The 27,956-nt window shown below is 43.5% G+C and overlaps 1 protein-coding gene across 2 annotated transcripts; it reads left to right on the top strand.

Moving 5' to 3' along the window:
* Window positions 1-391: 391 nt before the first annotated feature.
* Window positions 392-27,031, top strand: CNN3 (calponin 3; the record flags this gene model as incomplete). 2 transcript variants are annotated; one of them, XM_084243668.1, is made up of 7 exons in its annotated part: window positions 392-448; window positions 20,774-20,895; window positions 21,295-21,361; window positions 22,702-22,839; window positions 23,207-23,323; window positions 25,037-25,183; window positions 26,702-27,031. In XM_084243668.1, 7 exons carry the CDS (start codon window positions 392-394, stop codon window positions 27,029-27,031), a joined length of 978 nt encoding a protein of 325 aa, XP_084099794.1. The 2 variants fall into 2 exon arrangements, with proteins under 2 accessions (XP_084099794.1, XP_084099795.1); XM_084243669.1 differs by lacking the exon at window positions 22,702-22,839.
* Window positions 27,032-27,956: the final 925 nt, after the last annotated feature.

The following is a 27,956-nucleotide window of genomic DNA, read 5'->3' as shown; positions in this document are numbered from 1 at the left end:
GGGGCCGCCCCGCCGCGGGCTTCAGCGGCTCGAGCGCCGGAGCGGAGGCGGGGTCCCGGGGCCGAGCGGGAGGGAGCGCCCCGCGCTTGGCCGCGCCCCCCCTCGCGGGAGAGGCGGGGAGGCGGCCTTCATTGGTCGGACTCGTCGGCCAATCCCCGAAGGTGCTGGCGAGGAGGTGGGGGGCAGTTTGAGGGGGACTCGCGAGCGGACCGGGAGACCCAGGCGCACGGAGGAGCCCAGGCACCGCCCGCGCCGCGTCCCGTCGTCTGCGCGCCAGCCGGGAGGCGAGCTCCGAGCATCGCGCGGCGACCACTCCTCGGGGCCCGCAGCGGGGACGCCGAGCGGAGAAACCCGGGAGCCGAGCCCATCTCTTCCCGCCGCCCGGAGCACCATGACCCACTTCAATAAGGGCCCTTCCTACGGGCTCTCGGCCGAGGTCAAGAACAAGGTATGCCCGGGGGCGGGAGGTGTCCAGGTGAGGGGTGCGAGGCCAGATGCGGCCGAGGGGACCCCCGAGACTGGGGCGGCTCTGGGCGGCGCGCTTCGCCCTGCGCGCCTGGGCGCGCTGACTTAGCGGGCTGGAGACGTCGAGGAGGCGCGGGAGCTGGCGCGTCCTGGCCCCAGGCTCCAGGCGCCGGCTCCGCTGCGCTCTCCCGGCTTTGTTCCCGCGCGGCTGTCCGGGTGGAGCGGGCCACTGGCTCCCCGGCTCCGGGAATCCCGCAGCGCCGGCCTGCGGTTGCTGGAGTCGGTGGGAGCTGCAGAACGAGCCCCTCCGGGAAGGGGGCGCTCCTGCCTGGCGATTTCCTCCTAGGCGGGGCCCGTCCGCGCTCCTGGGGACCCGGCGGACAGCCCCCGCCATCCGCCTGGCCCGGGCCCCCGCCGAGGCGCGCCTGCTCCCACCCCCGGGCGCGCTCAGCTGAAAGCAAAGTTAGGCGGTTACGTGGCCAAACTGGGCCCCTCATTGTTCCTCGTCTCCTCCCGGGGAGGGAAGCCGCTGGGAGTGAAGGACACTCCAGGGGCCCCTGGAGAAAGGGGAGTCGTTTAGTTTCCAGATCTCGGTGCCATGAGGCGAATTGCCGCTACTTCTGCGGGAAACCCAGACAAAGCCTGAGCGCGCCACTTGGGGAGCGATCTCTGCTGTAGACCTGGGAATTTTAAAATAACACACCGAGAAGTTTGAGTACCTTAGACTTCCACGATGTCGAGGATCTCTTCGAGGGTAGCTTTTGTTTAGGGTTTAATTGCTGTGGCGCGTTGTAATTGGAGTGATTGGGCTTTGGGAAAGCTCAGCTTTGCCACTTTGCATACCTAAGCTGAGAAGGCTTTGGGTTTATCTTTGGGACTTTTGGTCTGGGAAAGATATGAGAGGCGGCCCCCTCCCCAAATCCTCTCCTTCCTTCCTCCCTCCCTTGCATTCCAAGCCCATGACATCAAGGGTTTCTGGAGAGGGGGAAGACCAGCCAATCGGCGCGGAACTGCGCACAGAAAGCTCATTGTCTTCTTTCTGCTGTTCTGGCCAAAGCGCCACAAAGGAGGGCTGCTGTGGTTTAATTCCCATTAACCTCCAGGGAACCGAAGCATGTCAGGATTGCCACCGCACTGTCCGACCCCTCGTAGAATACTCTGGTATTGTCAGAGCTGTGACATCCCAGTGTTGGGGGCGAAGGGGGGTGATCGCGGTGTGGCGTGAATTATGTGGAGGCGATGAAGCGCACGGTTGTCAAACCCCAGGGAGAGTTGTGGCTCTTCATTCCTACCCCCCTCCCCCATGCTCTGCGCATCATTATGATTCAATTGTCAATGCTCTTGGAGCTACCTTTGCAACAGGGAGTTAATTTTATAATATATATCGAAGATTTAAATGTTTGGGTCCTTTGTCAAGTGTGTTGTCCATATTAGAAAACAGTTTCCTGATTTTTTTTTTTTAAAGAAAGGCAATGGTGTGCACATGTTTTGTTATAAACCATGCCAACTGGAAGCTGTTGCAAAATATTTTTCCATTTCCCCCCAAAGTTTACAAACAGAGCTTTAGGAATCCTTGTACAGCAATCATTATGTCCAGACTGTTGGATGTGATACTGTGGCCTGTCTTGGGCACTTTAATTTTATTTTGTTGGCTGGCTGCAGTTGCATCTCTACCTTTTGCATCGTAGATGTGGTACTGATAACTTTGGCAGTCCTTCAAGTGACTGGCTTTTCTTGGATGTTAATATTAATCATGTTAATTTCTCTTTTTAAAAACCATGTTAATTTCACTTTGCTGACCAATGAATTAGCTTCTGCCCTTTTTCCTGCTCAGGCTTGAGCAGTTTGAAGAAAATGCATAGACTGAGACTAGATCACAAAAATTATTGTAAAATTTGCAAATCAGTGAAACCTAAGTTTTCAGAGTGTTTGGAAAGTTAATTTTGTAACTTTTGGTTTATATTACTGTGGGTTTATCCCTTTAAGCACCAAACCCATCTTTTAATAATCCCTTTTATTTACATGGTCCTTGCATAGGAAGTGTTTTGATCTTAAGAGCAAGAGCAGCCCTCTAAGGTGGGAAGGATTGCTGGGATTATCCAACATCATTTATAGATCAGGATGCTGAATTTTGTAACGAATGTGATTTGCTCAAGATTGCTGAAGAAAGTTCAACTATTCTAAGATTTTAGCACTTTCATTTAGTGAAGTCCTTGGGGATGTTCTACTATAAGCCACTATTGTCTGCCTCCCTCTCCCCCTTTTGAGGTCCACCTGTCACTTCTTAACATCATGATTATTCATGTAATGCTGTTTTAATCTGTTCTGGGCTTGGAAATCAAATATCTTTTCTGTGAGATACTGCATGTCATCTGAGAGTTCAGAACTGCCTGATGAATGGGTAGGTGGAACATGAACTTTGACATGTTTGATTTGGACACCTTATGATTCCTTTCTGCTTTTTCTGATGTATTACATAACCGATAGGCCACTAAAACAGAAAGCTGCTCCCCAACCCAACCTCATTTAACAAAGTAGGAAAGATAGAAGCTTCCTGGCAGGACACTATAGAATGGACCTTGGCCTTAAGCACTTGAGGGTTCTAGGTCACCCCTCTGTGCCACTTACTGCCTGTATGATGTTAAGCAAGTTATTTGATGACTGAACTAGTTTCCTTATCAGTAAAGCAGGGAATAATAGTTAACACTGCTCCCTAAACATTGCATTATTGAGATGTTAAGTATTATTTAGTTAATGCCCAAAGACTAAGTTGTAGCTGTTAGTTCTTACTAATAGAAATTTGTATTGCTGTTATATATTTTCAGATTTGTATGGCACAGTTTCTTTAAGTATTCCATTTCTATTAAATAATCCTTTGGTCCTTTTATATTCCAGTTGTGAAAGCAGTTTATCATTGAATCAAGGAAGTCTTTCATTGCTGATTCATAAAATTTCAGGGAAAAATCTATAGACCTAACATTCTTGTTTGACAAGATGATAATGCATGGCAGAATATACAAGATCTTTTTCTTTGAATGAGCCAGAAGATGTTTGAAAACAACCTAAAAAAAGCGAAGTCCTTCAGCATAGCATATGAACACTGTATCTTTAATAACAAAAGGATCTATAACTTGTAGTCTACAAAGATCCTACTAGAGTAGAAGGATCAGGGAAAATATAGGAAGAGGCTGGTGTGGTCGGTAGCTCAGTGAGGGGAAACACTCCTAAAGTGGGAAGATTCTTGTATGTTTTATACCGGTGGAGCCAGGAGCCAGGCCCCTGACTGCATGGTGGGGACCAATGTAGGGAAACACCCCTGTGCCTTAAAAACCAGGAGAAAACATGACGGGCTCTTAAGGGAAGCCTGGCATTTCCTGACACTTGCTTCCCAACAAGATACTGGAGTCAAGATAGTTTCTTGTTGAGCTGAGGATGCTGCTTGGAGCTTTTTATTAAAGGTGTCCAGAAAAGTGGAGGAGCTCAAATCCTCTGACTTCAGAATATGGAGGAGGGAGGGGTTAGGTAAGCTAATCGAAATATTAAGAAAAATGGCATTGGAATACATTTCTGACAGTTTTCTCTTCCCATGGACTGTTGATTTGAGCAAAATAGCTTCTCATAGAGTCGTCTTGGTTTCCAAAAAAACATTTTGGAAGAATTTTTACTAAAATTAGAAGTCACAGATGTGAGTAAGGTAAACACTCATATAGTAGCAGTGTCAGAAATAAGCTTACAATGAAAACATTGTCCTGCTTTCATTAACCAGAGGGCTTAGTGTTTTTCTTCTATACCTTTTCTCCTTTCAGGTGGGAAGTTAGTGTTTTCTTTTCATTTTATAGTATCTCCTGAACCACTGTGACGTACAAAAAAAAGATTGTATGGTTTGTTTTTTTGGCCTGTCAGTACCATTTTATCCAGGGAAGTTGGGAAATTCTTTATTTCCCTTCTCCACACTGTCAGGTGGTAAGGGGGTATCTGTCCTTGGAGTCCTTGGGCAAATTTCATTTTATGGCAGGCCTTAGGTTCCTGCGGCAGTAACAGAATATTGGTTTTCCTTAATTCAGAACTCATAGCCATAATGGACACCTAACTTATTTATGTGTACTGGTGCCCAAATTTTTATTCAGGATTTCTTGAACACAGGGTAGATCTAGATTCTTTTTTTTTTTTTTAAGATTTATTTATGCATATAAGAGCTGGGGTACAGGCCAGAGATGCAGGGGGTGAGAGGATTCACCAGAGACAGAGTGGGGAACAGAACAGACAGACTGACTGAAATACACTGCTGAGGGGAAGCAGCAAGCGAGAGGTCTGCTTGCCATGTGGGTTGCTCCCTGGCTGGCCAGGGATCAAACTCTTGCTGCAGAAGCTGCGGATTGCTTCATAGTGCGGTGCTTAACCCCTTGTGCCACCAGGGAGGCCCAGATCTAGATTCTTTACAGGGCCTGCAATTTTTATACTATGAGGGGTTAGCAAAAAAAAAAAAAAAAAAAAAAAAAGACGAAAGTGTTGTGCAAATTTTATATAAACATACAATCCACCCAATGCTCATGAACACAATGATGTCCTAGGTCTCTGCCAGTTCTTGTCAATGAGAAAATATGAACATAGTGGCTAAGACCATGGACTGGAGTGACTGTCAGAGTTGGAATCTTATTCTGCCCTTTACTCTGTGACTTAGGGCAGGGAACCTGTCTGTATCTTATCTGTAAAGTGAGGGTAGGGTGTTGACTATCTCAAGAGAGTTGTTGGGAGAATTAAGTAAGATAGACAAACCATGTAAAGTGTGAAGAATAGTGCCTGAAACCAAAAGTATGATAGCCATTATTCCGTCTTGCTGGCTGGCTCTTCCCTGGTCTGTTCAGTTGTGTGTTCTCCTCACCTGCTTTTTTCTTCTGGACACTGAGATGATCTCCAGGACTTTGACATTCACTCACAAATATGTATTTGAAGGAGGCTTCTGGTTGGTAGGGCCCCTCGGTGCTCAGTAGTTCGTACCCCTTTATTGCCCCTCTATTTGAGGAATATGATCTGTCCCACCCCCTAATCAAAGACACCTCCCCCTGGCAGCCTGCCAGGCATTCCCTCAGGTCACCCTATTCTCATCTGCCCATGTTGCCTACAGAGTCTTGGGCTGTTTTGTCAAGCTAGAGGCCTACCTTTCTAGGCTTTTTCTTCCAAGATCAGATTCTGTTAAACAAGCTTCATCTCCTTTCTTGGTTTCAGAGAGGCACATAGTCCTCTACAGTGGATGGATAAGAATATTTACCTTCTGGTATTTAAATCTTGTCATTGGTGAAGTAAAGATGGGACTCAGTGGATTATAAGTGCTTTAGTAGTGGCCATGGATGATAACATGTATCAGAAGTGGTGTCCATCTAGATTCTAAAGTACATACAGTGTTTTAAATCAAAGTAATCTCAATAAAAAATGATACCCAAAAATAAAATAATGCAAAATCCAAATAAATAACCAAATAAATAAATAAATAAATCTTGTCATTGGAGGCCTTCAGTTTTAAATGCTCTTTGAAGGTATGACCTCGATCTCTGTGAAGCAAGCCCATGAGTCAAGGACACTGATTTCTGGTTTTCCCCTGATAGGTAGGGGGATTTCTCCAACAGTTTTCGTCCGCCCCCGTGTTCAGGAAGCTTTGGCGTGTGAGTGTGAGGTTGGGTGGATACATCTGCAGTGGAATTGGGGTATGATAAGGAGCACGGAGGAGGCCCTTTGTACTTAGTACGCTTCTGAGAAAATAAAACCCCCTAAGTATTTGTGGCTGTTTTTCTCTCCCCTCACAAATTTTCCAGGGGATCCTAACTGCAAAGTGACTCAAAGGGCTGGCTAGGATTTAATTTTTGTTTCTTTCCTTTTCCCAAATGTCTGGATATTGATCTTTTTTTTTTTTTTTTAATTTTTTTCATTATGCCAAGCCTCTCAGCCCTGCTTAATGCACACAACTCCACAAGCAGAGTGAGAGAGCGTGTGCTTTATTAGTGCAATTTTCCCTCCCTCCTTTTGTTTCACGTGGGAGGAAACAGGAGAGAAAATAATCAATACCATGTGTAGTAAGTCTCTCATTATTCCAACATGTGATTCTACTTTGAATGCAAAAAATAGCAACAGTAATCCTAGTTCTAATCTAGTATAGAAATTGTAGCTATGTTAAAAATCATTTGTGAGCTTGTCAGGGTCCTTGGACCTTAGTAGCTGAGCTTGAACCCCATGATTGCTCCTCAGAGTCCTCGTATGCCCAGGGCCCTTCTGTGAAAGGGGCACATTCTCTGCCCTGCTAACTGGGTGAGTTTGTCTCTGCTTTCTTCTTTACTTTTCTTCCGAGTCCTGGATGTAGTATAAAAAAGGCTCTCACTGTGCCCTCCCTCATCCCCTTGGCCACACATGCACAGGCAGCCGTGTGCTTTGCCAGCCTTGCAGTTCTAACCTTCCTTTTGGCCTTTTCTATTTTCTTTATTTCTCCTTTTAGCCACAACTCTGCTGTTGACACCCTTTCCTGCAGTCTGTGTTCCAGTCCCTTCTAAACACACATTTGGCAGGAGGCTACTTTCCATAGGGCCATTGGAAGAGTTAAAGCATTTTTAGTCCGAGGCTTCTCTGCCAAGTATCTTACTATGAACTTTTCACCCATATTGGCAACGCCCTTTGAGACTCTAGATCCCCATGGGCTGGTTTGAATCATGCCCTTGAACACCGGGGCGTATTCATGGTGCATGGTTCCCATATAGTGATGGTTGTCCATGAGTTGAAAGGACTTAATGTAAACCAGTGTCTAAGCCTCCATCTTGCTCTGTTCTTAGTCTGCTGCATGCAGGCAGCAAAGTGGCCTGAGCCATAGATTCCATGCAGAGTATAGAGTTCCTGTCTCTCAGTTTGAGTGGGAGGGCGAGGGTGGGGGAACATTCAGGAGTGGAGAAGACTTTAGGTCTGTGTGCCTGCTGAGCCCAGGACCTTAGAACAGGCCTCTGTGCATGAAGACGGGCATCTACCTTAGGGAGCCATCTACCTTGCCTGTGAGAACCTCTTCTCTTTTTTTATACTAATTTTGTGAATGAAGTATTTGTTGTGCAGAATGCAAACAGCACCAAAATATGAAAGTAAAGAACTGAAAGTATCATATATCCCTTACCTCCATCCCAGCCACTGTACAACTTTGAATATTGTTGGACCATTTTAGAGTATGGGCTGTTTATATGGACTGCTGTTATATATCCATTACTTACTTGCTGGTGGGTATGTCATTAAAAGTGCAGAAAAGTGCATAACTAACATTTAAATGTGCTTTCTAAAAAGAAATACCCAGTTTATACTTCCTACCTGTGCCATGGATGGTGCCTCTCTTCTTGATGTTACAAATAAAACGAATATAGCAAACTGAGCTTGTCAAAATTCAAGTCACATGCTTTCGTCCTTTATGATCAAGTCATGAGTCACTGACATCTGTGACCCCTGCTCCACCTGTCACCCCCATCAGACTCAGTTGGCAGTGGGATGAGACTCAGGAATGGGGTGAGGACATCTCTTTTATAAATTATTTGATAATATAAATAGATTTTTAAAATAGAAGGTAGCTTCAAAGTGATCTGTTATCAAAATGCTATCAAATGGTGTCATGTAATTGGTTTTGATCATACTGAATTTGAAGGAGGGATCTTTCTAGTATTTGGAAAGAAATAACCAGCAAAGCTTAGATAAAAGGATAAGGGTTAACATAGTCATTGGTTTTTCCCAACACCTCTCCGATGTAATTGCTATTAATGACCGCTGATTTACAGGGGAGGAAACCGAGGCATGGTGGAGATGAACTTCTAAGTGAACATTCAGTTTCCAGAGTCTGTGCTCCTGAAGCGAGGCCTCAGGGAGAACTGGCATCTTTCAAGGGGAAGAAGAACAGGTAGAGCAGAGAGGGAAGCTCCAGGATGGTGTCCTTGAATAAGAAAGCAAGAGGAAGCGAGGTTAACAAGCCCCGGAGTGCTGCAGGGAGACTTGGAGGAGGAAGGGCAGTAGGCCACCAGCTTTGGCTGCTGAGAGTTCACTAGTGACCTTTCCAGAGATGACCTTCAGTATAGCAAGTTTCCGGGGGCGGGGGTGTGTAGGAAGTACAAAGTGAGGAAATGGAGATGTTAGTCATGAAATAAAGAAAAACAGGATTGTGTTTGAGGCTGGCAGCAGGTCCAATTAAAGAAGTGCTTGTTTAAGGTAAGATGGGGATAGTGTGTGCCATTGACGGACCAAGTAAAGGGAAAGGCTCAGTCCACGTGGGGGTGGGAGCGAAGAGGATTCCCTGCAGCGGGAAGAGGAGTCCCTGCAATGAGAAGAAAATTCCCTGCAGCGGGAAGAAGATTGGCTATGAATCATAGAGCTGGGCTGAAGAAGGGAGAGGCCTGGGACACACGCAACCGTGGTGTATAGGACAGCTCCTCTTGCCCCTTCTCATGTGTTCTCGTACATTGTTCTCCCTGACGGCTTAGGCAGCAGGAGGAGGAGATGAGGAAGGAGATGTGCAGGCTGAAGCCCCCATGTGGATGTACTAATTTGGCAGCTTCAATGTGGGCACTGCTCCTTCTTCACACTCTCTTGGCCCTTGCTGTGGAAGGGGTGTGAAGTTGGGTTTATTTATCCTTCGTGCCTGGATGGCAGGAGTAAGCCTTCATAACACAGTCTCCAAGGGACCTGGCGTGGGGCGCAACTCTCTGATGGATAGTGGTGCTTCTGGAGAGACTGATTTCTCCCTCCTTTCCTGTGCTCTCCAGAGGCATTGCAGTCATGTTGAATGTGGAGTTCATGTCACTGTTGCTCCTTACTTCATCCAGGGTCCTGTCAGACACAGGACTTGGGAAGGGGAGCCTCATTAGACTGAACTTTTTAGGAATTCTGTCAGTCTTGTAAATGATGATTTCCTTCTCCATCCCAGTGTGATGAAGCTTGGGCTCTAGTTAGCATTGATGGTGACTCTGGTGGCATTTGTGTGGGACTCAATGACATGCAGGTGACTGAGCCTTGTTTTTCACCTTTCTATTAACGCAAAATGAACCTCAAATCTTTTTATCTAAAGCCATAAAAAACAAGTATAATACTCACCTTTATATGCTATTGAATGAGGTAGAATATACCTTTTTTTTAAAAAAGAGGAAATGGGAATTTCCATCTTCTTAATAGAAATGTCATATCCCTTAATTTTCAGTGGGGACAGAGGCGGTGGTGTCATGATAGTACAGCTAATAATCTATAAGAGTGGATCTCGATGGCTGGTGTCTGTCTTGGTTTACGATGGTGTGTTTTGACTGTTCACCACCGGCTCTGTAGAACCATCTCTTTCTGACGGGCAGCTTCGCTGTAGTGAGCAGCAGGTTGTTCACCTGCTGAGATGCGGACCTGGGTCCTCAGGAGGAATGCCTGCCTGCTGGAGGCTGACAGACAGGGAGGGACCCATTCCTCCCTGGCCTCCTTACCTGCCTGTTCCTCTCTGGCTATGAGTAAAAGAACCATGTTGGGAGGGCCGTGGGGAGCACTTGGTGAATTGGCAGTGGGCAGGGGTCCCACACTAGGGACTGTGGAGGTGGAGTTCATCCTCAGGTTGTAGTGATTTGTTCTATGAAGCGAGTTTGCTAAAGACAGAAAAGTTACTGCTACCATGTGCTTGTGATGATGAAAACAGAAAAGACAACTTTTGGTGCCATCCACGTGTCAGACTTGGGTTATTCAGGAGGTGCCATGAGTGCTACTGAAGAGACAGGTGCTTGAAATTATTGATAGCAATGAAAAGTTTTGGATGCCTGAAAACGCTGTGATGAGTGAAATATTCTAGAGGTGAGACAAAGAAAAGAAAACAAAAATTAGAAGAGCATCCTTGTTTTCATCTGTTTTACCTGTGAGGCTTCAGTTAAGACACCCTTCAGCAAGACTTCCACAGCAACATATACCATTCAGAACCCTGCTGGCCTCCCAAACTGAGGGACTATTCTCCAACACGCTTTCTTGAGGTCTCCTTCCTGTCTGTGCTTCATTGGCACCCGTGCTGTCTTTCTGTTCCTGCATGCACCTAGCTGACATACCTGCAGATTCACCATATTTATCCTGGGTCTGCCCTCCATGCAGCTTTCAGATTTAATTAACCCCCTCTTCTAGATGGCTTCCATCTAGATATTTAGATGGTAGCTAGTCTGTTTCTCCTGCCTGTAAAGTCCCTTCTAGACCACTTGTGATCTAGTGCCCCTGGCTAACCAGTCTCGTGAGAGACTGTGATTTTTTTAATGACTGCCCTTCCCAGTTTGCCCCTGCTAGAAACTGATGTCAGTGTTCCATTTTACACTGTATCACTTGAAATTGATCATGGTCATGCCAGATAGAGTGTGACCTGCTGGGGTTCCGTGGGATCATGAGCTAGTTCCTTGGTTTGGCTACAAAGCACTAATTCTGTTTTGAGCAACATGATCGCCTGGGGAGGCAGACAAAGGCACCTCCATGTGGAAAGAGGATTCAAAGCTTGCTTTGGCAAGTTGATTTTCTCCCTCTATAAAGTAAGGGTTATAATTGCCTAAGCTTTTCTAGTTCACATCCTCCTCTCACGCCTGTGTCGTTTAAATAATCCTCTCCTTGGTTACCTTGTGGGCAGTGGCGATCAAACAATTCAGACAGGCAGTTGTGGTTTTTACAGAGTTGGTGCCTGTGCAGACCAAGACAGTGTGAGCTTTTGGAGGCAGTTGTTTGCCCACTGAGTAAGCAATATTAGTTGGTTCTAGATCACTGGGGCAGACTTGCACATCTATCTCGAATGAATTCTTCATTAAGCTGTGCAGACTACAGATTTTGCTGCTTTATAACTACTCCCAGTTTTATTTTCTGTAAGTTTGCTAAGTGTGTCCAATAGTTTCCAATTTGTTAATAACCAGAACAGAAGAGAATGGATCTGAATCTCAGCCTCTGGGTACACATCACTGAGAACACCTCCTGCTGGACAGTGGAATGGTGGTTCCTTCTGATTAGGCTCCACTTCTAGGGTTACTAAACTGGACTTGAGGTGCACTGTAGACATAAGGGACTTTCATCAGAAAGTAAAACAAATATGTCCCTAGTGATACATCTAAGATTACTAGATTGGTACATCCAAGAGATGTGACGCTTGTGAAAAACAGTGGCTTTCAAATGCAGATGTCTTTCTGAAACAGGATCTTTAAATCTGCGCCATTTGCTAAGTCTGGTAACACTATCAGTGGATGAAAAATCATTTATTGAGCCCCCACTACATGCCAGGCATGGGGTGTAGGGGTACACGGATGAATAAAGCCTGTCCTGCCCTCAAGGAGAAGATGTGATCAGGTGTTCTTAAATATGCCTTGTGTACCAGTGCCTCCCCCCAGGAGTCCAGTCCAGCAGGACCCCCAGGCTCTGCAGCCTCTATGGGAGTCCTTGCCCTTTGAGTGGGGGTGGGGATGGAGTGGGCTCTTCTTCAGGTTCCTGTCACTAATGTCTGCCCATGTTTCTCTCACTGTGAAGCTGATCAGTACTTGCATCCTTGTGAATCATTTCTGAGCCTAGATTCTTCTGGGAACTTAGCCTCTGATTATCCCATCCTTGTTCAGATTTGAACTTTCAAAATCTATTTTTAATTATATTTGTATGTTCAAAACTTATTAGGCTGACAATCACTATCTAGATAGAAAAATTAACATTCTATTTGTTCTATATTTTTTCTATCAATTTTTTAGTGATACTGTTTGCTGTAGGTACTGACTCAAGTTATTTGAAAAGCTTTCATTTCCTTCAGTTCCTCAAAAGTCACATGCTGAGTCTTGAACATATTTGGAGGGAAAAGACAGCAGGTTCCAGATGCTGATACCTTGACCTGAAGATCTGTCTGTACTTCAGAGAAGCGCTTGACTTAAAAATGTTCTTAGACATTGCTCCTGTTTACTGGAGGCAGATGTAATTTTCCATAGCTTTGGAATGTATAGTCAATTGCCCATCCAATCTTGAGCGGGTTTGCACCATAGAACAAGTCACAGATTCTATAGTGCCTTGAGAAAAGGGCATGCCATCTGTTTTGACACCATTTTCGTAAATGTAAAATGATTTTTCTAGAATTGCCATCCTTCCCCATAAGATACAAATCAGCTTTTTAAAAAATAGTAGTTTCATCATTTTCACCAGCAATAATTGATAAAGAATGAGCACTGGGGTACAAAGACAATCTGAACATTGAGAAGAGCATTGGCAGAGACAGGAGTGAGCAGGTGGTGGTGGGAGTGGACAGTGGTGATGGGCAGAGGTGTTCAAGATTAGTTTGTCCACAGTGGGGCTTTTTCTTGATTTGTAGACAATAGAAGGAATAGGTTGCATGGGTTTCGGTTAGTAGGAAACTTGGTGCCTTTGCACCCACTCTGACATAAATGGAGAGTGTTAGTTCAGATACGTGTCAGGCATTGAGACAGGCCCACAGTACTGGCTTCTTCCTCACCATAGCCCTGGTAGGTAGGAGACTACCTGCGTGAAATGGGGTCACCTGGGTTAAATTACTTGCTTAGGTCACTGGAATTGGGAACACAGTTTTTGAAGTTTGACTTCAAAGCATGTGATCTTGAGTCTGTTTATCCCTAACATGAATACTTCAACATATGCTGAAGTATTTACATTTATAGATTGCACTGGAAGAGCATTAAGGTAGGTTGGAAAATAGTTACAGCCTGTTTGTTCATTATCTTGTGCTGAGGTATCAAGAATGGTGATAAATAAAGAAGTGAAGAGGCATTTTGTGTTTTGGATAGAATTCTGCTTCATTCCAGTATTGAGACTGGTAGTCTCCATGAAGATGGAGTTTCTCTATTTTATTTTATTTTTTTACTTTCTTTTTTTTTTAAAAGATTTATTTATTTATGCATACAAGAGCTGGGATACATGCCAGAGGCACAGGGGTGAGAGGATTCACCAGAGACAGAGCGGGCAACAGAACAGGCAGATTGACCAAAGTACACTGCTGAGGGGAGCAGCAGGCAAGTCAGGAGAGGTCTGCTGCACCATGTGGGCTGCTCCCTGGCTGGCAGGGAATCGAACTTGTGCTGCAGTGGCTGCGGATAGCTTCATAAGTTGCGTCTTAACACTTGCACCGTCAGGGAGGCTCAGTTTCTCTTTATTTTAAATACCTTCTTTTGGGGGGGCAGATGTCTAATATTTGTTTGTCTCATTCCACTAGGATGTAAACTTTTAGGGTGGAGACTTACTTTGCCTTTGAATTGTGCCTGGTAGTTAGTAGCTACTTGAATGTTGAACAAAGGGAAGGAGTAATGCGAAGCTGAAGGAAGAATCCAAGGCACACACAGAATGTTTCACACAGAGGGAAGCTGACACTGACTGTGATTTTACTTCAAGTTTGGAGTAATGTTGGATTACCTTAGAGGCTTGAAACAGGGGGCATAGTGAGAGTTTAAGCATGACTGAAATTTGGGGGAACACTGTTGTAACCACCAGACAATATCCTGGAATCATCTACTTCCAGATTTTACAAGGGCTGTGCTGAGAATGTTTTATGAAAATGAATGTTTGGGAAAGACACAGCTTCATTCTTCAGTAGATTCTAGAGTATCCGTGGGTGTAAGTGGGGCCATCAGACATTTCTTGCACATAAATATTAATACTCTACGTCATGCCAGGTATAGCTCTGTCTTTTCACTAAATTACACTTTGTTTGAAACCTCCCTGCTCATGCAGAGAATCACAAACCCATGCAGGAGCCAAACGTTCAGGTCAGTTGAGATGTTTTTCGAAGCTCTGTTTCCCTCATTGCCTAGTGTCCCCTTTTAAGGGATTCTGAGAGGGAAACTTCTCCAGCTTCAGTGCCAGAAAGGGCTCATTTCTCAGCAATTAGCAGCCTTTTTTTTTCACTTTTTTTTTTAGATTTATTTATGCATGCAAGAATTGGGGTACAGGCCAGAGGTGTGGGGGGTGAGAGGATTCACCAGAGACAGAGTGGGGAACAGAACAGGTGGATTGACTGAAATATACTGCTGAGGGAAGCAGTGGGCAAGTCAGGAGAGGTCTGCTGTGCCATGTGGGTAGCTCCCTGCCTGGGGATGGAACTCATGATGCTGTGGCTGCGGATAGCTTCATAGGATAGCTTCATAGGTTGCGTCTTAACCCCTTGCACCACCAAGGAGGCCCAATTAGCAGGCTTTTATCTCATCTAGTGTCTCCTTTTACTCATGGAAGTTTAGGCCCTCAGGGCTCGTGTTTTTAAAGATCTTAATTCTAGTGCCTTTTTTTTTTAATATTTAAAGAACAGGTTTATTAGGGAAAGGGACAGAAGAATAAAGGAAACTTGCATAGTCACAAGTGGGCAGGAAGAGCTGCCCCAGAAGAGACAGGTTTGCTAAGAGAGGCCTGCATAGTTTCAGGTGGGTGGCCTTGACAGGTCACAGACAAGTAGGAAGTCTGCTGCCCTGCAGAGGGAGAGTTGGTGCAAAGAGGCACCTGCATAATCATAGGTGGGCAGTGGGATTGCTGCTGTTTTGTTTTTTTTTTAAGATTTATTTATTTCTGCATACAAGAACTGGGGTGCAGGCCAGAGGTATGGGGGGTGAGAGGATTCACCAGAGACAGAGTGGGGAGCAGAACAGGAGGATCGGCTGCTGAGGGGAGCAGCCGACGAGACAGGAGAGGTCTGCTGCCATGTGGGTCACCTCCTTGGCTAGGGATTGAACGCATCCTGCACTGGCCATCAATAGACTTAACCCCTTGTGCCACCAGGGAGGCTCCTCTAGTGCTGTTTAATACATCGGCATGTGGTCTGCAGGAAGGATTGGCAGCTGCTAAGGAACTTACCCCTGGGAGTGGCATAGGATTTGGGGGAGAAAGGTGAATGGAGCCTTTTTTGCTGTATCTCAATGATTTTTCAATCTTATTTTCATGATGCTTTCCCAAATGTTGTTTTATTTTATTTTTTCAGTTGAGGTAATGTTGTGTCACTTCACACCTTTGACAACCATAGATACCATGCCCAAGCTCTAGTACCACCGTCCATCACGGAGTTAACCCTCTCTAGCTGTTCCTTCCACTTCTCGTCCCCTTGCCCTAGGGACCACCATTCTTCTGTTAGAACCTCAGGGCTTGGTTTGTTTTTGTTTTTTTTCATTTGTTTCATTTCATTTTCTTCCACATATGAGTGAAATCATACAGGGTCTGCTTGACTTATTTCACTTAGTATAATTCCCATCAGTTCCATCATTTTTGTAAATGGCAAGATTTCATCCTTTTTTAAAATATAGCTGAATACCCTTCCATTGTGTATATGTACCCCATCTTCCTGATTCATTCATCTCTCAATGAGCTTAGGTTGTTTCCATAGCCAAGGAGTCTTCTAGATGTTTTTTCCTAATTGCCTTCCAGCCCCTACCAGGTTTAACAGAAAGGAATAGCATTTGTAAGCAAGGGTCATCTGTTATAATATCTAATGTTGTTGTCATCACCCACTGCAAGAATTGGTTTTCATTCACCCCACTGGGGCCAGTATCACCCTTCTTGAGAAAGCATGCTCCACCTACTGCTGTATTGTCTTTTTTATTGACTCCTAACAAGGGTTATTTCAGAAACCCAAAGAAATGGAGAACCTCAGAAAGGTGGTGAGCTGGAAAGGACTGAATTGTTTTGGAACTAGAAGGTGACCATACTGGTGCTCTCTGGTGTCCTGAGAAGGAGAGAGCAAAGGCTGAGGCCCCTGGGTACAAGCCCTCCACGCAGGCTCAGGTGGAGAAGTTAAAGATTCCAGGACATAAGCACTAAAGGGTGGGCAGGGGGATGATAACTGGATAGGAGGCCCAAGAAGGTGCTTTTTGGAGGCATTTTCTTTGTCCTTTGGTTGCACTTGGCAAGGGGGTGCAGCTGAACTTTGGCGCTAGCCTCCAGCAGGTGTGCTCAGAGAGTGAGTTGTGATGTGGAAAGGGTTGGGCGACACCACTTTAGGGAATTGGTGGGTTCTCAGGAGGGAGGTATGGGACAAGTGAAGAGAGAGGGGCTTCATGGACTAGAAAGAACCAGGCAGAAAGTCTGAGGAAGTTGCTTGCGAAGGTCAAGTAAAATAAATCTGGAAAAAGAGAGAAAAAACGATGTTTATAAACAACTTGGACAAGTGATTTTTAAACAAAGCAGAGTGAAATTTCCATGAGGTATTCATGAGATGTTTGATATTAAGAAATTTTTAAAGCTAACTTTCTTGTTACAAGAAAGAAGGTCAGCATTTCCACTTGATTTTCAGAAATTAAAAATTTTTTGATGAAATATTGAATACATTTTACTGGTCAAAGCTTACTTCTTCACTTTCCTCTGTCCCTTGATTTACAGGATGTATATATCAGACAATTCAAATGAAACTCTGCAGTAGAATATCATCTTTGCTTGAGCTGTGTTCTGATAGAGCCTTTTTTTTTTTTTTTTAAGATTTACTTATTTATTTATTTATACAAGCACTGGGTGCAGTCAGAAGCGCAGGAGGGTGAGAGAATTCACCAGAGCCAGAGCCGGGAGCAGAGCAGGCAGAGGGACTGAGGTATACTGCTGAGGGGAGCAGCGGGCAGCAGGAGAGGTCTGCGTGCCATGTGGGGCCCTCCTCCGGTGGCCAGGGAGCAGCCGGGGATCAAACCGGCGCTATAGAGGCTGCGGGCAGCTTTGCAACCCAGTGCTCAACCGCTATGCCACCGGGGAGGCCCCTGATAGAGCCTTTTAAAAGAGAAACAAGATTTCCACATCTTACAGCATTGGAGGTCAGCACCTAAAAGACAATTTGTAATAGATTTACCCATGATTTCATAGGCATTTTTTCATTAAAAATAGTTTTTTTTAACTGGTGCATATTCCTAAATCTTGAATTCTGTTTGGCTGACTTGACTGCAGAAAGCTCACTTGTTTGAAAAATATTTTTTGGGTAGAAAAATCCTTGCTGCTCCTTCACTTGAAGGAAAACCCTAAGTCAAAACCAGCAGTTCTGTGTGTGTGTGTGTGTGTGTGTGTGTACATACCTGTTTTCATTTTTACTTTCCCACATGGGTTCCTGAACTTTGCATTATGTGCTTAGAATTTTTTTCTGTGTGTGTGTGCCATTAGGTCTCAGAGCAGAGTCAGCTCTCCAGAACTCCACCCCATAATAGTCAGTGGTCAGTGGTCGGGTAGGGTTGAGCCCGGGCTCCAGTCCTTGAATTTTCTCTCATCACTCCCTGGATGAGAACAGTCAACAGAGGAGATGAAATGCTGTCCCTGGCATTCCTTCTAGGGTATTTCAAGTAAGATCTGTAATCACTTTGTGGCTTGGGGCGGGCACTGTATCTATCAGACACATTTTGAACAAAGGAAACATAAATATGTTTTTCATATTTTCCTGGCTAAATAATTGGTCTCATTTGGTTAAGAATTACCACCACCACCAACCCACAAAAAGCCCAAACTCCTCCAGCATAATTTCCAATTCTGCATTTGAAAAAATAAGAACAATTTTTCTTGAGTTTCTGCTGGTTATGGAGACGGCTTAGAGTAGGTAGCTGCCTAGTACAAACGTGGGATTCAGACTTCCTGCTGTATTGACAAGAAATGATGGCTCAGAGGTTGGATAAATTCACCACTGGGTCTGGTCCATAGCAAAGATGAGTGGAGCCATCCAGGCAAACCCCTCGTGCCCCAACATGTCATTTCCCCCCCCCCCCCGATTTATTGAAGTGCTTCTCCTAGTTAAAAAAAAACAAAACTCATTAATAGAGGTTTTTTTCATAGCTAATGCTTAAAGATACTACTTTCTCCTTGTCTTCTTTGTCTATTCTTAACACCTGGAACAAGGCTCCATTGTGAAATTACATTCAAGTCTTCACTTTTTCCTACCTATGTATCGCTCACTCCATTTTCTCAAGTTGCTATACATAAGTGAGTTTGTTGGATAGGTTGGGGATATATGTTATTTAAGAACAGTTCTCTGAGGAATTACAGGAGAAATGGCTGCTCCCTGCTGACCAGAGGCTGGTGTGGCACAGTCTGCCAGCAACGCTGCCTCCTTCCCTGCCCCCATAGTCAGATGCACTTGTAACCCAGAATGGTAGGAAATCAGAATAGACTTGTGGTTTTTAGGGAGATGGGGTACCAAGGGGCCAGGAACTACACATTTAGGTACTGGGTTTATGTTGTGCCCAACTGTTTTTTATGAACCAACATCTAGGATGAATTTTTAGTGTACGTGCTGTGGAAGGGAACACTCCAGCCCATTTTGGCCCAGGAACATTGTAGTGTTAGTTATCTTAATATGAGATATAAACTCCATGGATTTCCATTTGTTCTTGCTTAAATCTGCAGCTTAAATAAATGACTCATCTACCAAAGGGATAGAGCCATTTGGGTAACCTGGGAGGACTGCTGTCTCCCTAAATGGCGCAGTAATTAGTGGAATCATGTGGAAGCTGAGCCTCTTGGTGTTGGGGGGTGGGAAGAGGGTCACTGAAAACAACACAGAGTGATATAATAACATACTGTTTTAGGGGACATTCCCAGATGGTGATCCTGCTAAGGAGTGACTTGAATGCAGCGTTTTTCACCTATTTCATTTGGGAAGGGCATTTTTTCCCCTACCATGGAAAGTATAAAGACAGTCATGGCCGTAATGAGCATGGGAAGGAGCTCTGATCAGTTGTGACAGCCTGTGTTTTTAGGACTCGATGCTGGTGTCCCACTGTTGGGTGATTTTAAGATCAGCTGGCCAGGTAGCATGTCTGTCCTGAATCTGCTGATCTTGGCAGGTCTCAGATCCTGGGATTCTCTCTGTTGGGAAGGATTTGGAGGCAGCCTACCCGCCCTGTGTGCTCTGGCATCAGGGGCATTACATTTGTGCTGGTTCCTCTGTGACTGGCGGAAGCTTGAACTTGGAGGACCTCCCCATGACTGAAAAGTCATGATGGCATTCCATTTTTTTCAGTAGTTAGACCTGATTATGCATTCTGGAAGCAAACATTTCTACCACTCGTTTCCACTTCCAGCAACGCTATACCTGCCTCAACCTTGTGGTGCTCTCCATCCCCCTGGGCACCGCCTACCTGTTGTTGGTGTTCTCACCTGTGCTAATGAGAAGTAAAATGACAGTCTGTTCTTCCCAGCTGTCTTCTCCATAATAATGCAGATTGACCAGCCTCTTGAAAAACCCTAGGATAAGGAATAGCTTAAAAACATGAGCCTGTGATTTCTAACAGTATTTTGTTTAAATTGTATTTTTTTTTAAAGATTTATTTATACAAGAACTGGGGTGCAGGTCAGAGGCACAGGAGGGTGAGAGAATTCACCAGAGACAGAGGGGGGAGCAGAACAGGCAGATGGACCAAAGACACTGCTGAGGGGAGCAGCGGGCTAGCCAGGAGAGGTCTGCTGTGCCATGTAGGTTTCTCCGTGGCTGGCCGGGAATCAAACCTGCGCTGCAGAGGCTGCGGACAGCTTCACAGCACAGTGCTCAACCCACTGCGTCACCGGGGAGGCCCTAAATTGTATTATTATTTTTAATTGAGGCTTATCTTTTTATTATAAAGGGATTTTCAAATTATGGGTTTAGCCTAGTTATATATCAGAGCCTAGCATCTGTGTTTCTAAATTGCCTTTATTGTAGAATTCTATAAGTAAGGCAGCAACACAACTCTTTCAGTTTTATTAAATGTTTGGGTCAGAACCAATATTAACTAATGAGGGGTCAAAAGTGAATTAAATTCTTTTCCTTCTCATAAGGAATCTAACAGGATATAGACTATGTACACAGAGTTTCGCTATTGCACTGTAAGTACAACAGTTATGTTCCTAGGAATGTTGCGCGTGCTTGTGTTTGATTGAATAGAAGGCATAGAACACCAGACTACAAAACCACTGCTTTGACCAGTGATGCTACTGTGTAACACAAATAGTTGCATATGTCAGAATCCTACCCTCTTTTAGGGAATGTGATGATTCATGACTTAATCTTTTAAATTTAATATGACTAGTGCCGTATCATACCTATTAACCTTGCCACTTCTTGTGTGTTATGACCGGAAGCTGTTTTATCTTGCTCCCTCTTTTCTTCTCCATTCTAGCTTCTCTCCATGTGGCACTTTGTATGACACTGCCAGAAACAAGAATTTTGTATTAGTTACTGGCTCTGTAATAGTGGGGTAGGCGTGCAGTGAACCCCAATGAGTGATTAGTTGCATGTCACAGCTGTGGTCTCACTGGATCATTAAGGCAGAACAAATCATAAGTCAGCAGTTTTTGAAGCTTTAGTGAAAATTCTTCTAAAGTTGGTTAATTTGTATTTCAGATTGCTTCCAAGTATGATCACCAGGCAGAAGAAGATCTTCGCAATTGGATCGAAGAGGTGACAGGCATGAGCATTGGCCCCAACTTCCAGCTGGGTCTCAAAGATGGCATAATCCTCTGCGAGTGAGTTGTTTTGTTTTGTTTTGTTTTTTTAAGATTCATTTTTATTTATTTATGCATGTAAGAACAGGGGTGTAGGCCAGAGGTGTGGGGTAGTGAGAGGATTCACCAGAGACAGAGTGGGGAGCAGAATAGGTGGATCTACTGAAATACACTGCTGAGGGGAGCAGCAGGCGAGACAGGAATGGTCTGCTGCACCATGTGGGTAGCTCCCTGGCTGGGGATCAAATTCGTGCTGCAGTGTCTGCTGATAGCTTCATAGTGCTAAGATTTAATCCCTTGCACCACCAGGGAGGCGCCCTTAAGGGGTTCTTTGCTGATATTAACAGAACCAGTTTTACATCCTAGTCCTTGTTTTTGTGTGCTCAATAATTATGGTGTCGTTTACACTTTTCTTTTCAGACTCATAAACAAGCTACAGCCAGGCTCCGTGAGGAAGGTCAACGAGTCCTCGTTAAACTGGCCTCAGGTAACAGGCAAACCAATAGCCTCCAGATCTACTTGGTTTGTTCTTTCTGCAGTGAAACTTGTTTTACATGTATATTTTACATTGTTGTTCATTTTTGTACAATGTTTGATTTCTCTTCTTAGGTGTAATCCCCTTAAAATTCATATCACCAAGTCACCTGTGAACCATCATCACAGTCTCTTGTGCTCTTCCCTCCCATTTGATCCCTCTCCTTCCCCTGATGTACATAACTGATTTATGGTTTTCCTGCTGGTGTTGTCTTATTTCCCTCTAACCCTTTGTTTGGTTTCCCTATATTCCTCCTATAAGTGAAACCATCCGATATTTTTCTGACTTATTTCACTGAGCATAATCCCTTCCAGCTCCATCTATGTTGCTGCAAATGGCATGAGTTTATCTTTTTTGATTGCTTAGTATTCCATTGTGTACATATGCCACAGAAACTTGATTAGTTTTAAAATAGGCTTTCTAGCAGAAATGTGTGTACTTGGCTATATTTTATTTTTGATTCTTAGATGTTTAACTTAGAAATTTTCTTATATTTGGATTATCTACTCTCAGATAGGATTTGACACAGCCCACACAGAAACACAACCTAGACTCTGAGGATTCACAAGGGACAAAAGCAAGGAATTTAATGCAACAACCCATAGTGAAATGTAGAAAACTGTATTAAGTGTAGTCTTAATTCATCAATGTATAATTAGGTAAAATTTAATGTTTAATCTTGTGCATGCGTTTTGAGATATGAGAATGAGCATTAGCCACAAATTTTTAAATTAAAATTACAACACAGTAAGTTATTAATATGAGTAATTATGTACCTTTTCACAAAGAAAATTCCAGACCTGCATAGCTCTAACACAGAGATCTTAAAAACATGTAAGGAAGATCTTTCCTGCAAAGAACTGGAAAAACTTGACTGCCTAAAAATAAGAAGGCCATTATGTGACCTTTTCTTGTTATTCTTTACTTCTTTGAAATACTCTTCCTTTTTACACTTTCCTTTTCCAGCCAGAGCTCAGAAAGCTAAGTATGTACCTGGTCTAAAATCCTTGCCAAAGCTGACCATAGATCTGAGGCATCCAGCAGAGGAGAGAAGATGAAGAAGGGTCAGAACAGGGGAGGGAAGGCACAAGGGACTGTGGTGATGGTTCATGGGTTCAGGGACTGTACCTGAGGGAAGAAATCAAATACTGTCCAGAAATTAACAAAATTATAAGAAAATAAGTAAACAACCCTCAACAAGCTTTCCCCTAGGTGTCTCGTAACTCTTCATGAAGACCTAGAGTGCTTAGATAATATGAATGTCAAAAGTCATATGACTCTTTTCTTCATAGTTGGAGAATATTGGCAACTTCATTAAAGCCATCCAGGCTTATGGGATGAAGCCACATGACATATTTGAAGCAAATGATCTTTTTGAGAATGGAAACATGACACAGGTTCAGACGACGCTGGTAGCTCTGGCAGGTCTGGTACGTATGTCTTTAATGACTGCTGAAAAGATCCACAGCGAGTTGGTGGTGAGTTACATCTTTGCCTTGCCTGTGGGAGTTCAGCTGAGGCGAGGAAGAGCCCTGTCTCTTCTGTAATTATTAGCTTTGTGCAAAGGCTGCTGACATCAGCTGCCTCGTGCAAGATAGCTTAATTTGAATACTACCCACGTTTCAGAGGTGCAGTGTATTATAAATGGCCTTAACTATGTTTTTCACTCCTAGTTTGGGTCTTACCTTATGAAACCTTCATCTATTAAGAGTATCATTTCTTTGTGCTTTCTGTAAAACTGTTGGCAGAATCTCCTTTAAAGTGCTCCTTTTCAGTTAGTGTGTGGTTTTTGTCTAGGCGAAAACAAAAGGATTCCATACAACCATTGATATTGGAGTTAAGTATGCAGAAAAGCAGACAAGACGTTTTGATGAGGGAAAATTAAAAGCTGGCCAAAGTGTAATTGGCTTGCAGGTAAGTCATGTGGTTCTGCTTGACATCAGCTTTTTGTGTATCCATCATTCTACAAGGTATCTCCCACAAGTGAGGAATAGGTAGATACAGCACAATGTAGGCTTCAGGGGAGGTGGTGGATGTGGTTTATGTCCATTTAGGTCCTTTTAAAGCCCATGAGATCATGGTGGTGGTTTTAGGAAGAAACCTCAGGCCTGCCACTGACTTGGTAATTGTTTCTCAGGAAATGATAGTTTTCCTAATTGTTGGCTTTTTTTTTTTTTTAAGAAAATGCACATTTTAATTCCTAGATGTTACTGACCAAATGAGTCGATTTTACAAAACCTCAATGCTAGAGTCAGTTATTTATACTAGTAAAATATACAGAAGCCAAGTGCTATTAGAATGTCTCAGTTTAATTTCTGGGAAATGCAGGGGTTTTTTCCCCCTTCATGTATTTCCTCCCTGCCCCAAGAGTGTCACAAAAACATTGCTAAATGGCCCAAATCCTCTGGGTTTTACTATCTGATACCTGCTGTGATACAAAGCCCCTTTCTTGACTGAGTCTTTGTGAGGTGGATTTATTTTATACTGTACAAAATTATATCTGCGGCAAGAAATTGGAAACCAGCATTTCCATTCAGTCGGTTAGATTATGATAGAGCCATAAAAACAAATGATGTTAAAGTAATAGACAAGAACTTAAAGATTAAGGAACATAAATCAAATTATAAAATACTATGATCAGTGTGATCACAATTTTATTTAAAAGATGTATGTGTATGTTTTATATGTATGTGTATATTTATATGCATGTGTATCTGTGGATGTATTCAGATACATAAGGTAAAAACAGCTGGAAAGATACACACGTTTACAGTGACTGGAGGCTAGAATTACAGTGGTTTCTCCCTCTCCCCTTCCTTTTTGCTTGTATGTTTTCTGAATCTTTCCCAAAGAGTATGATTTACTTTCAGCAATAAAATGTTCCTTCAATCAATCTTGTTTTTAAGGGAAAAACCCCAGTGGTAGCAGTGTATTCCCAACCAGTAGAACCCCCAATGGTAGCAATGTATTTCCAACCAGTAGAACTGGTTGTTCCTGAAGCCATATTATTCTCAGTGGGGAAGAGAAGTTAATTATTGTTCTGCTGAACCTGGCTGAGTTCACATTCCTCATCTCATTCTCCCTCTCTCTGTCCAATGACATTGCATTAGAGGGATATAATGTGGTTCTTTTCCCATGAAAATGTTGGCAATTTTGATGAAATATAGGGAAGTCCTCGTTATGCTGCCATCACGTGCAAAACCTATCTGGAGCAGAAAAGCATATTGCTTAGCCAAAGATTGCTTCTGTGCCTTGAAATGGCTGAAGCATTTTATTTGGTTATCAGAGCAAAGGGGTGGGGAGGGAGATTAGTAGAGGAAATTAGTTATTCCTAATTCTGCTACTGTAATAGCTTTTTGTGTATCCATCTCTGCTGTGTGTACCTTTTTTATATGATTGATCATGTTGTGGAGTTTCCTATTCCATAATTAGTTGAAATTGTCTTCATACCTTGAAATTTGTTTGTAAAAATGTAGAAGAGTTTTTGTATCCATTTGACCAGAGAATCATCATGGGAAGGCTCTGTCAGTTTTGCCTCTTCCAACTCTTCAGTAGAAGAGAAAGTTTTGTGTCCTCTCTATTGTTGGCTTCTAATAATTAGTGCTGATTTTGTTTTTCAATTAAAAGATGGGAACCAACAAATGTGCCAGCCAGGCAGGAATGACAGCCTATGGGACTAGGAGGCATCTTTATGATCCCAAAATGCAAACTGACAAGCCTTTTGACCAGACCACGATTAGTCTGCAGATGGGCACCAACAAAGGAGCCAGCCAGGTAAGCAGGGCTGCCCCTACGTGTGCAGAGTACAAAGTGCTCTGTTGAGTGAGCGCTTGCCGCCTTCTTAATAAGTTCAGAGTAGGTTTTTTAAAAAGATTTATTTATTTATATATACAAGAAGTGAGGTACGGGCAGGAGGTGTAGGGGGGTAAATGGATTCACCAGAGACAGTGGGGAATAGAACAGGAAGATTGACTGAAATACACTGCTGAGGGGAGCAGAGGGCGAGTCAGGAGAGGTCTGCTGTGCCATGTGGGTCAGCTACCTGGCTGGGGATCAAACTCAGACCATGAAGGTGATAGTGCTGAGACTAACCCCTGAGCCACCTGGGAGGGCCCCAGAGTAAGTATTTTTGGTATGGTATTCAGAGTGTATTTTTTCAGGAAATTAGATTTTGCTGAGAAACCAAAAGAATCCAAGGCCCCTTTCTGTAGCAACACAGTATGTGTAGTGTGGCCTGTGGCTTTTGTTGACAGGACAGCTGGCCTGCCCACCTGCCTGAAAGAGAAAAGGGAATATTTACAGTGTCCTTGCAGCAAATCCAGGAAATTGCTCATTCTGATGCTTCTGATTTTTTTTTTTTTACTTTTATTTTTAAAGGGGCCTTTAATTAACTGGGTAGGTAAAATTATCTGATGTTCTAACAAGTGTTTAGTGTTCTATCACCTGCATGAACGCTGTGGCTTAAATGCAGCTTGGTGAGAATGCGGGTGTCACCACCATGCCCTGGGTGGAAGTATCTCCCTGTTAAAAATAGATCACTAGCATCTCATAAGAGTTCCCATCATTATTGGAGAGCAGAAAGGTCTCATGTCCAATAAAAGTGGGGAATGGTTTGAAAAGGCTTTTTCATAATGATGCCAAGATGAGATTTGTTGTTGGCCTTTAAGGAATGTGGCATCACATCTATAGCTGCCACTCAAATGTTGCTTTTTCACCACATTTAAATATGGGAGCATGTGCTGGGCATCAGTGGAGGGAGGAGATGGGAGTTATGGTGCCCCGAAGTGACTGTTTGGTATCTGGGAGCTTTTTGAAAGACTCAAGTCTTTAAGGACTGCCCAGTAGGTTTTGCTGACTGCATTAGAAACTTCTGAAACTGGTGGCCTGGAATTGAGTGTTTCGTCACACCTGTGACCTCCAGGTGTGCTAGTGTTATGTGTCATTTTATATTATTTGTCTAATTCTCTCATAAATCCAAAGTAAATGGCATTATCTCAATTTTGCAGGCAAGAAACCTAAAACTAAAAGCAAATTAACTTGTTGGAGACCATGTTGCAATTTTACAGCAGAGCAAGGTTTTGAAGGAAGGGCTGACCTAGCCTGAAAGCCAGTGAATATTTGCTTCCTAAGGGAGATTTGGCATCAGGCTATTTTGGTTAGTTAGCTTTACCTCTGGATGGAATGGAAGTTGCTAGTGTTTCCACATTCAGTGTGAATTTCATAATGTATAAAATTGTCACAAGAATGGGTTTTAGCTGCTGTTTTAATGTTTAATATTATGTTTTCTACCAGGCGGGGATGTTAGCACCTGGCACCCGGAGAGACATCTATGATCAGAAGCTCACGCTACAGCCCGTGGACAACTCAACAATCTCCCTACAGATGGGCACCAACAAAGTGGCTTCCCAGAAAGGGATGAGTGTGTACGGGCTCGGGCGCCAGGTCTACGATCCCAAATACTGTGCTGCTCCCACAGAACCCGTCATTCACAACGGGAGCCAAGGAACAGGAACAAATGGGTCGGAAATCAGTGATAGCGATTATCAGGCAGAATACCCAGACGAGTACCAAGATGACTACCCCAGAGATTACCCGTATGGCGACCAAGGCATTGATTACTAGTCACAGCGGAGCTCAGTATTTAGCCCATTGTTTTTATTCAGTAAAAACCAAGCTAGCCTTGAGTAATTTTTATCTTGTCTTCCTAAAACACTATTATGCTTATTGTACCTAAAAGAAATATTGCCTTACATACATTCCTTTTTCCTTTTTCTGCCTCTTTCCTAAATAGTTGCCTTTTAGTGCTGTAACAGTTAAATCCTACAGCATAACCAGTAACTCGCATATGAAGTAAAAAGGAATACTGTGAAAGGGGAACACTCTTGTACAGCCAATTCTTTCATTAAAGATCTATGCATTTTTACACTCTTCTACTTAAACTGGTATTTTCAAGCAATAGGAACCTATTTTTTTTTTTTTACAGTTTAGTATCTGGTTTCTACATGGAAGACTAAACTCATGCTTAGAGCTAAATACGGTCTTTGCCAACTAAATTGAAGATGCAGCATTTTAGAAATTTACATATCAATGTTTCCACAGTATTGTTTGCTAATTTTTAAATAAAGTCATGATCAGCGTGCATTTGTGATTACCTGTGTACTCATTCTCTTACCGAACTGACAAGGTCTTTCAGAGTGCTGTTTCCAAGGAGCGTGTACTAAATCAGCCTGCGGACATGTAGGCCTGGGTGGTGCGTTTGCTCTTCCTGTTTGTGCCAATGTATCAATGTAGAGTTGCTCTGTTTTCTTCGACTGTATTTATTGCTGCATTTCTCAGCATAAACCTATCCCATTGTATTTTTTATAAATAAATATTTTTTTTTGAACATTCATATGAGCCACAGGCTGATTATTTTCTGGCTAGATAAGTAGAGTCAGATTTTTTTTATGTATACTTTCCTGGATACTATTATGAAATATTTTAAGATTTATTTTATCCACACAAGGCATGCTGTGCTGGAGACCAAGGCTTAGGAAAATGAAGGGAC

This window comes from Talpa europaea (assembly GCF_964194135.1).
Source record: "Talpa europaea genome assembly, chromosome: 9".
NCBI lineage: Eukaryota > Metazoa > Chordata > Mammalia > Eulipotyphla > Talpidae > Talpa > Talpa europaea.
The sequence above is the reverse complement of the archived record's forward strand: the minus strand, read 5'-3'. Positions and strand labels throughout refer to the sequence as shown.